Here is a 10,734-nt window from a genome sequence, read left to right as displayed (position 1 = left end):
TGCATAAAGCTTCTCCAACCTCAATACCTCAAGGACCTCTCTCAAATGCTCCTCATGCTGCTCTCTAGATCTCGAATACACTAGAATATTGTCGATAAATACAATCACTGACCGATCCAACATCGGCCTGCATACCCTGTTCATGAGATCCATGAACACAGCCGGGGCATTGGTGAGCCCGAAAGGCATCACCACAAACTCATAATGCCCATATCGCATCCTAAACGCTGTCTTCTGGACGTCCTCATCCCGCACTCTCACCTGATGGTACCCTGACCTCAGATCGATCTTGGAAAACCAAGATGCTCCCTGCAACTGATCGAATAAATCATCGATCCTCGGTAATGGGTAACGGTTATTGACCGTCAACTTGTTCAACTCCCGGTAATCAATGCACATCCGGTGTGAACCATCCTTCTTCTTGACGAACAGAATAGGCGCTCCCCACGGCGAGCTGCTCGGCCGAATGAATCCCTTCCCCAGCAACTCCTGAAGCTGCGAGGACAACTCTTGCATCTCGGGAGGTGCAAGACGATAAGGCACCTGAGCAATGGGCGCGGCCCCCGGAACCAGATCGATACCAAACTCTACTTGCCTCACAGGAGGTACTCCCGTTAGTTCCTCGGGGAAAACATCTGGAAACTCACGCACCACTGGGACCTCCTCAACTGATCTCGGTCTCTCGGAAACCTCCCGCGTATCCATCACATACGCCACAAAACCCTTACAGCCCTGCTGTAGACACTGCCTCGCCCTAGCGGCCGAACAAAAAGCTGATCCCGAACGGGTACCCTCGCCGTACACCGAAAGAACTCCCCCACTAGGGTCTCGTATAGTCACCAACTGACGCTCACAGTCGATGACGGCGCCGAATCGGCTCAACCAATCCATGCCCACAATGACACAGACATCACCCATCGCAATAGGAATCAGGTCAATCGGAAACTCAACCCTGAAAATCTCTAGCACGCATCCCCGGAGAACCTCCGTGGCACAAATCACTCTCTCGTCAGCTATAGAAACTCTCAGAGGCCGACTCAATGACTCACGACTAATGCTGATATGCTGACTAAAAGCTAAAGATACAAAGGACCTACTCGCACCCGAGTCAAATAACACTAAAGCAGGCACAGAGTTCACAAGAAAAGTACCTACGCATATCATAACATAAGCATAACATCTCGACATCAAAATAAATACATGAAATACAACATACCTGCCACAACATCGGGCGCAGCGCGGACCTCCTCCGCGGTCAGCTGAAAGGCTCTCCCACGAGCCCTCGGGGCCTCGGCCTTCACTGGTCGAGTCGCAGTAGCTCTGGCAGTAGGTGCAGATCCCTGAAGAAGCTGAGGGCACTCGGCCTTCCGATGGCCTGTCTGGTTGCAATGAAAGCAAACCGTAAACCCCTTGGGGCACTCCCTAGCAATGTGCCCCTCCTTGCCACACTTGTAGCAAGCACCAGATCGACACGCCCCATCATGACCCTTGCCGCACTTTCCGCAAGTGCGGCCCTTCGAACCTCCCGTCCTCGAATCGGCGGACTTGGTCCGCTTGGCTGCCGGCTGAGACTGAGCCGGCCGCCGGTCCACCCGCTGAGACTCGGCCTCCTCCCTGGCCTGGGTCTTCAACTCAATCTCGCGCTTCCTGGCATTCGCCTGAAGCTCAGCAAAGGTATGATAGGTGGAGTTTGACACAAACTCCCGGATATCCCTCCTCAAAACACCCAAGTACCGGCTCATCCGAGCCTGCTCTGTGGACACCAGCTCGGGGCAGAACATCGCCCTCTCATGAAACTTCCGCGTGATCACCGCAACCGAATCAGTACCCTGCTTGAGGGTCAAGAACTCCTGAACCAATCGTTCCCTCTCCACCGGGGGAACGTACTCGTCTCTGAACATAGAGGTAAACCCCTCCCATGTTACTGCTGAAATCTCTGCCAATGTGAAGTTCGCCGTCACGAACTTCCACCAATCCTTCGCTCCCAGACGGAGCTGGTTCAAGGCGAACCGTACCCTCAGATGCTCCGGACATGAACAAGTGTAGAAGCACCCCTCAATATCAACTATCCACCTCATCGCAGCAATCGGATCCTGCGTCCCATCAAACTCAGGTGGCTTCGTGTTGCTGAACTCCCGAAACAGCAACGAGTCACCCCCCTGTGGCCTGGCAGCGGCCACAGCTGCGGTAGCTGCAGCGGCTGCAGCCTCAGTCAATGCGGCGTACCGCTCCTCAAAAGTTTCCATCAAGGTGGTCTTAATAGACCCAAACATCTTCGGAATCTCAGCCCGGATCGCTGCAGCCACCTCCTCATGAATCATCTGATGAATCTCCTCGTCACTCACACCGCTCGAACTCGCTCCGTGGCGTGGTCTAACCATGATGTCTCTGAAATACAACATAAAACTATCAGAGACTCCATCGAGTATAATCGCACTCGATAACGCAACCCTACTCAGTCTCCGATATCCAGGGATTCTTACTTGGGTCTCCCACTGACCCGGTGTCTTCGGTAGTACGGGCCCAATACTACCGACCACACCGTATCAGCATTCATCCCAAATCTTCCTCCCCAAACCCCGGATAGTGAGTACTCTACTTTTGATATGCACTATCTACCTGCACGCTATCAAGCATCTCATATCGGCAAACTCCCTAGACTAAGGCATCACAAATCAGGCCACTCTAGTCCTATCATGAATACTTAGTCTTCTAGCATGCATAACATTTCATATCATAACTTATCTCATAACATAACATTGTAAGGTATTTTGGGGATCTTTACCGTTCGGGCGCTGACTGATCGTACATACTGCTTCTTTCTTGTTTACCACAAAATCATTTATAAAAGTTTATGCCTTTATTTTTAAAAGTTTTCCTCAAATCCTCGGTTTGAGTTCAGTTACGCCCGAAGGTGCACCCGAATCCCTCAAACCAAGGCTCTGATACCAATTTGTAACACCGTAAATTTTCAAACAAAATTTTCATTTCAAAATATAGTAGTTTCATTCAAAACAAGGCATAAACATTTCAAGTGTCATGTCAAAATACAAATCATCTAAATCTCAAGATCACAAAACATCCTTCAGTGTATACAGATCACGCCGGCGCCTTCCCACGGTCCTCGCTAGTACCTGAAACACATACATAACAACTGTAAGCATAAATGCTTAGTGAGTTCCCCAATATACAACTTACGCACATACGCCTTTCCAGGCCCTGACCTTCCGGTCCATGTGTCTCAGGGGACTTCCGTCCCTGCTGGGTAAACCTTCCGGTCCTACCCACGCCGACCTTCCGGTCCATAACACAACGCCTTCCGGCCCATAACATAATCGCCTTCCGGCCCATAACATAATGCCTTCCGGCCCATAATATAATCGCCTTCCGGCCCACAACATACATAGCACGTATAACAAATAACTTACCACATATAGCACATATATATCACATATCATATCTGACCTTCCGGTCACACAGTCAAACCCTTCCGGGTACAGTATAGTGAGAAGACTCACCTCGTGAATATCGAAAGCTGGCAAATCCTGAAATCACTCGTGCTCGATCCGCCGAGCTACAATCTCCCTATAACATCATATATCTCTTATTAACACTTTTATCTTCTAAGTTTGACTATCCCTAAGAAGTCAGACATAGGTCAACTCTGGTCAACGGTCAACGGTCAATGGTCAACTTGACCGGACTCGGCGAGTGCTAGGGCGACTCGGTGAGTCTAGACGTCCTCACCAATTCTCTAAGATTCCCTTTCTACTCGTCGAGTATCCTCCTTGACTCGACGAGTTCCTCCTGGAAGAATCGCGGGGCCACCCCGACTCAACTCGCCGAGTCTGAAGAACAACTCGACGAGTCCCAGTTAATCTTCAAGCTACTCGCCGAGTCTGTTCATCGGACTCGACGAGTCCATGCCATGCAACCGCTCAAACTGCTTTCTAAGGTCAGAACTGCTCCGACCCTTCATAGGTCTGGCCTTCCTAGACTGATTCATCATGTAATGTCCTCATTTCGGTGCTCATAATACACCCCATGACTCATAATTTACATTTTGACCTAAGGCATAAGGATTCCAATCCAAAACCTCCATTGATTCCCGAAATGCTCAGGCATGGGACATTCTGGACCTCCAAAGGTCCCAATACAGGGTTCCAATCGTTTGGGGGACTAAGGTAACATTCAATCTAGCCACAAAAGGGTTCCATAAACCCTAAATCCATATACACATCAACATAAGAGAATGCACTCGAAATATTACCTGAATAACGTGCTTTCTGTGTCCCCAAATCCTCAGAACGTGGCTTCTCTTGTTGTTCCCTTAACCAAGCCTCTTCTTCCTTGCAAAACAACACTTCCAAAATCAACAATGGTCTTCACCCTTGCTCCAGATGCTCACAATCGAAATAGGGTTTCTCTTAGAAGGCTAGGGTGAACAATGACGGCCATAAGGTCCCTCATATACGTCCCAAACCTGAACGGTTAGGGTTTTCGCTAAACAGCGCAGACTCGCCGAGTCCATATCCGGACTCGTCGAGTCCAGTCGCGAACCCGCGACCAGATCCGCGATCCTACTCGGCGAGTCTAGGCTCCAACTCGCCGAGTCCCCTCTTAAAACACCCAAAAACATAATTATAACAATACCTGAAATTCTGGGCTGTTACATGTTTGAACTCCAATTGAGCAAAAAACTTTTTCATCTTGAGAATCAACTTGAACTCCTTTTTCTTGAACATCAAGAACATCAAATTGAACTCCTTTTTCTTGAACATCATCATCATCAAGAACACCATCCCGAGCTTCACGACAATTTGCATAATATTCAAGTTTATTGCTTCCATATTTGCATTCGGCACGAGAAATTCCTTTTATGACTTATCCATCTCTTCTATTTCTTCGTCTCTTTTGATATGTTGTAATCAAACGATCAAACAAATGTTTGGTTCGAAAAATTGGACAACTAATTAATTCTCCAACTTCATTCTTTTCTCCATTTACAACAATATCACATTCACTTATCAATCCAACAGTTAAGCTATAAAGAAGATATTCAAATGAGCATTCACTTTGAAAATCATTCCTACGTATCATCCATTTCTCCATGATTACAAGAACTTGAAATTTTCTAGAGAGAGAAAGTGATTTTGAATGAGTTTTTTTAGAGAGATAAAGTGATACAAACAAGTATTTTAGAGAGAGAAAGTCGAATTATGGATCAAATCAAAGAAAAATTCGACTTCTAGAACACAAAAACACTCTCTAAACACGAAGATCAATGAACAATAAGAATCACCAAATCAAAATAGCCATCAAGGATCAATTCTTGATAAGAATCAAGAACACCCGCTCTGATACCAATTGTTGTGGTGTTGATTATGATGGCATGTGCGGAATTAGAAAGATCTAGTGATTCATCATACAAATTCAAGAACACAAGGAGTAAATAAATCTTTGTAAGCTCTTATTAGATCTAGAAAGATTATACAAATGAGTTTGTATACAAATTCTCTCTCTAGTCTAATACTCCAAAATGGACTCTTACATAATGGGAGTCACTCACTTCCTATTTATAGGAAAGACTCAACTCATTTACACATACAAAGAGGAAAGCCTAAAACATTACATCTAAGCATGACTTTGCACCCTAACACACTTTATTCCGATTGCCGAGAGATATCCGTTAAGAAGTTAGTGTATATTTATATTCGGGAGGTGGTAGTCGGGCACGGGTATCTGTGGTCTCTGACCGCGATGTTCGTTTCACCTCCAAATTTTGGAGGAAATTCCATGAGAAGTTAGGCATTCAATTGCATTTCAGTACATCGTATCACCCCAGACCGACGGTCAGAGCGAGCGAACGATCCAGACACTCGAGGATATGCTTAGGGCTTGTGTGCTGGATTTTGGATGGAGTTGGAATGCTTACTTTCCACTAGCAGAGTTCTCCTACAACAACAGTTATCATGCTAGTATTTGATCAAAAAGACAAATGTCTTAAAAAAACCATTTTAAAAGGGGCAAAAAATAAGTTATATGAGACATTTGTGCTGCTAAATATACATGGTTAAATATAAGATATAGTTTTTATCAAACAATAAGGTATCAATACACTAATAATCAATTAATTTTTCATTAAATCGTTCAGTTTTTTCAATTATATTTCAGTCGTTTTTTTTTTTAAATTTTAATTGGTGGTGACTAATACGTTTTTTCAGTTATATTTCAGTAAATCGTACCCGACCCGACCCCTCACAAGTGTTATTTGATTTTTTTTATCGGCTTCATTTTATTTGAAAACCACGTAATATTTTGTTTCAGATTCGCCACTGCTCTTCCAATAGGTTAAAATTTCAAGTCTTATTTAGATGTAGTTTAGATTAGATTAATGAACATGTGCCGTAGTCATTAAAAAAACTTATTTGGAAAAAGATGTAAATTAGACAATAGTGGAGGGATTATCTTTGTAATTCACCCATTTCGGAAATTTGGAAGTTTAAACTGTACCCCTATCCCGCTCTCACGCCCCCACCCTCTCCCCTTCATATATATAGACATTACATCCACTCACTACCACTCAGACTGTCTATGGCTTCCGCATGATGCATTTCGAAGGAGCCCTAGCTCTGCTGCTCAATTCAGATCACCATTACTGATTTGGTTCTCGGATCGAGCTCTCGAATGCAGAGTAAGCTCACACATCTCTCTCTCTCCTTCTCTCTCGCTCTCTCTCTCTCTCTCTCTCTCTCTCTCTCTCTCTCTCACGCACATCCACCGAACCACATTATTCATCGTAAAGACCTCGCACATAGAAATTTCAGCTTCAAATCGCATTTTAAAAGTTTATGTTTTATGGATCCATTTTTGTGATTGCATTGTAATTTTTGAATTTAAAATGAATGAAATGCACAGATCTGTAATTTTGCCTCACGAATTTATTATTTCTATTTTTCAAAATTCTCTACCTAACGTCGTTGACCTCATTTTGCACTTGAAGTCAAATTATTTCAAGCTTTTGAAAATCGAACTCAAATTTTCTAGTTGGAGTGAAATGTGTGTTGGCAGGACAAAAAATTTGTTTTTTGGCCAACCAATTGATGAATCTGGCCGATCTGCAGATGTACTTGTATAGCTGTAGATTAATCTGGAAGTAACATGAAGGGTTCTGACAATTCCTTGACATTTTAGTTTTATTTCGATTTCGTTGTTTTGTGTTATTTTATTCTTATAAATTATTTATGGAACTTGAGTCTATCTTTTTGGTTTTTATATTACAGGCATGTTCTTAAAACACGAGGTCTTAGATTTGTTACTCTATTCTAATTCGAGTTTATCAATACGAAAACGATCCTGTATTTGATATGCTTGTAAAACATTCTTACTTTCCAACTTCTTTTGGAGAAAATCTTTGATTCCTTACTGAATGTTTAAGCATGCTTGCTTTATTAGGATCTAGAGATCTACCCCGATAAGATGCTGTAAAGGTTCCCAAATGGTTCCGATGTTATGCTTAACCTAATCGAACCTCAATTGCTTATAGATTTGGTCTTAAATTACAAGACCAAGTGAAAAGATTTTACATTTCTTTATTTCAATTTCACCATCAAACAATGGAAAATAGTTATAAGAGGACACGACCTGTCTGTTATGTTTCTAGGCAGATGTAAGAATTCTATTATGATTATTTGTTGGAAATTTTCTTGGTTTATGGCACTTTATGTGGTTCTGTTTATATCTTAATGTCCTGTTTTTAGTCTATAAAAGCTTAATAGTACAAAAGAAAATCACAATCTTTTCAAACTTGGCTGCAACTATTCTGCAAAATAATTATGTTACAAGTTGCTAACCTGAATTTACATGTTGTAGCTGCAGAATTCATGGAAAGAAAGTCAATCTAACATCATGAACCATTCTATGGCAAGACAAGCAGATATGAACAAAGAAAATGTACATTCTGCCAACATTCAAAAACCCACTGAAAGGATTACTAGAGCACGTGCTAAAGCCTTGGGCATATCTGGAAATTTACCTCCACTACATCCTCTGGCTAAACAAGAACCCAAACAGGGTCAACAACCAAAGTCTAAAAGAGGGCCATCTGATAACAAATCCTCCTCCATTGATGTTGGCTCAAGGTTTCAGTCCAAAAGGAGGGCTGTTTTCAAAGATGTCACTAACATGGCTTTTGATGATTTAAATATCAAGGTCATCAATGACATGGCAAATCTGGAACCAGCTGTTTGTGTCACTAACATGGCCTTTGATGATTTAAGCATGAAGGTCATCTATGACATGGTGAAAGTGGAACCAGCTGTTTGTGTGGGTTCTCAGGGGCAAAAGGGGAAGGTAAAAGAAATTGAAGATATGAACAAACAGAGCATAAAGGAATTAAGAGAAATAACTTCACAGCTTTCCATTAAAGTGGATTCCTCAAATGATGAAGAAGTTCTTGACATTGATTCTAAGCACAAAGATCCACAGATGTGCAGTTTATATGCTGTTGAATTATATAACAATTTACGTGTCACAGAGGTACCCTTTTTTTCATTAATACTTAATGCCCCATTTTTTTATAACTTCTATTTATATGTAACCATGCAAGGTCTATTCTTAAAGTACATAATATATCCAAGGAAAATTTGCAAAAAGTGAAACACACTTTGCATTTTATCCATAATAACAACCTACTTAGCTTTCTTTATCAATAATAACAATATATAAAATGAAACTTGTAAATAATAAAGGTATATAAGTACATTGCTATTATGGGTTTACATTTTGCTATTATCTGTAAAACATGTAAGTACAATTCTATTTGGTTAAAAACATGTATATTACTATTATGAGTTGTTATTTCCTCCAATTTTCAATAACTTACAAATATTAAAGGAAATTCTTAATTACTTCTTTTTTCATCAGCTGAAATGGAGGTCTTCATCTGATTATATGCAAACAGTGCAACAAGACATCACACAAGAAATGCGTGGTATTCTTATTGATTGGCTTGTGGAGGTAAGCTTACAAACATAATTCATTTTCTACAAGAAATTATCATATATTAAATCTGTTATTATTATTATTTATAACAAATTATTTTAATTTTTGATGTGTAGGTTTGTGAAGAATATAGGCTAGCATCTGAAACACTTTACTTAACAGTCACTCTTATTGATCGTTGTCTCTCTAAAATGTACATTGAAAAACAAAGACTTCAATTGCTTGGAATAACCTGCATGCTCATTGCCTCGTTAGTTCTCTTATTTTCTTTTATAAATTTTACATAAACCATCATTTACAAAAATTATGATATTAATATATCCTTTTATTTATAAAACTTTAAGAAAATACGAAGAAATTTGTGCCCCACGTGTGGAAGACTTCTGTTTCATCACAGATGGCACCTACACTAGAAGAGAGGTATGTCATATGTTCATCAATCACTACTACTATTTAAAATATAACTTTTGTGTATAAAATATAAAATAAATTAAGTTTATGTATCACAGGTATTGGACATGGAGTATCAAGTTCTTGAAATTTTAAGCTTTAATCTGTCTGTTCCAACTGTAAAAAAGTTCCTTCGGTAAAATTCCATTTCCACTTTTTTTTTATAAAACAATTCAAAGCTTTTAAATTTCTAATACACAATGATTTATGATTTATTTTCAGGAGATTTATTTTAGCAGCACAAAGTTCTTACAAGGTACATAAAGTCATAAACATACTACCACAATAATAGTCAGATTTTTTTTAACTAATGTAAATGATTAAAAATAAATTTATATGCAGGTTTCATTTGTAGAGTTTGAATTTCTGGCAAACTATTTAGCAGAATTAACGCTGATTGAATATGGATTTTTAAAGTTTCTACCTTCTCTTGTTGCTGCATCAGCTGTGTTCTTAGCTAAATGGACACTTGATCAGAATGAACATCCATGGGTCTGTTTAATTTCTTTACTTCTTAATTTTAGTTCTAATCCAAATTTAGCAGAAATTAAGGTTTAAAATTAACCTTAAATATTTATTGCAGAATCCTACCTTAGAACATTATACTAATTATAAAGCATCGGACCTAAAAGCAACGGTTTTTGCACTGCAAGACATTCAACTTAACAATTCACCCCGCCTTCTTGCAATACGCCAAAAGTACAGACAAAAACAGGTAAAAAAAAGTGAAATAATGTCACTGTTACTGTTTTACTGTTGTTTATTTTGTGTTATGTGGTCTGATGATAGTTGTTTTGTGACGACAGTATAAAAGTGTTGCAACCTTAACCTCGCCAAAACCTGTGATACCTTTGACCTAATGGTTGACTTGACTAGATGCTGACGTGAACATAAAAGACAAGATGATTTATCCACAAGGAACAGGAGCTGGTTGTGTTGTAACTTGTAACTTTTCGAGAGCTGTCTGTGTGCATCTCGCACATATGGCTGCTATATAATTAAATTAACAGCTTGTATCTAAAACAATTCATTGATGTTACAGTTATAAAATTCTATTTGTTGATTATTATAATTTCATTTTAATTTTTATGTACTAGAAGTTTATATGGGCTGGGCTGGGCTGGTCTCACTGTTCCAAAAGAAAGCCCACCGGTGGTGAAACTGGACTGCCGGTCCAAACCCTTTGTGGACTGTGGTGGAATATTTCTATTTGCTATGGGAAAGCATTATCAACCGTTAATCATGTAAACCTAATATATATTATAGTTTTAGTATTAGTAT

The 10,734-nt window shown here is 40.3% G+C and overlaps 1 protein-coding gene across 2 annotated transcripts; it reads left to right on the top strand.

The window, feature by feature from the left end:
- Positions 1-6,559: 6,559 nt before the first annotated feature.
- LOC145058430 (cyclin-A2-1-like) lies at positions 6,560-10,519 on the top strand. 2 transcript variants are annotated; one of them, XM_079006335.1, is made up of 10 exons: positions 6,560-6,694; positions 7,873-8,538; positions 8,926-9,018; positions 9,120-9,253; positions 9,348-9,423; positions 9,513-9,589; positions 9,676-9,709; positions 9,796-9,945; positions 10,037-10,168; positions 10,260-10,519. In XM_079006335.1, the coding sequence occupies exons 2-10, from the start codon at positions 7,909-7,911 to the stop codon at positions 10,311-10,313; spliced, it is 1,380 nt and encodes a 459-aa protein (XP_078862461.1). In that variant the 5' UTR covers positions 6,560-6,694; positions 7,873-7,908; the 3' UTR covers positions 10,314-10,519. The 2 variants fall into 2 exon arrangements, with proteins under 2 accessions (XP_078862461.1, XP_078862462.1); XM_079006336.1 differs by having other exon boundaries at positions 6,571-6,694; positions 7,879-8,538.
- Positions 10,520-10,734: the final 215 nt, after the last annotated feature.

The sequence above is a fragment of the Lactuca serriola genome, chromosome 6 (genome assembly GCF_051521515.1).
Source record: "Lactuca serriola cultivar US96UC23 chromosome 6, Lser_US96UC23_V15, whole genome shotgun sequence".
In the NCBI taxonomy this organism is placed as follows: domain Eukaryota; kingdom Viridiplantae; phylum Streptophyta; class Magnoliopsida; order Asterales; family Asteraceae; genus Lactuca; species Lactuca serriola.
This window is presented reverse-complemented; position numbering and strand designations above follow the sequence as displayed.

Bases quoted from the DNA above. Each gene is read 5' to 3' on its own strand.
- LOC145058430 (XM_079006335.1), top strand. From the start codon at position 7,909: ATGAACCATTCTATGGCAAGACAAGCAGATATGAACAAAGAAAATGTA. The intron at 8,539-8,925 runs GTACCCTTTTTT...TTTTTTCATCAG, and splicing joins ACAATTTACGTGTCACAGAG to CTGAAATGGAGGTCTTCATC. The intron at 9,710-9,795 runs GTACATAAAGTC...ATTTATATGCAG, and splicing joins CAGCACAAAGTTCTTACAAG to GTTTCATTTGTAGAGTTTGA.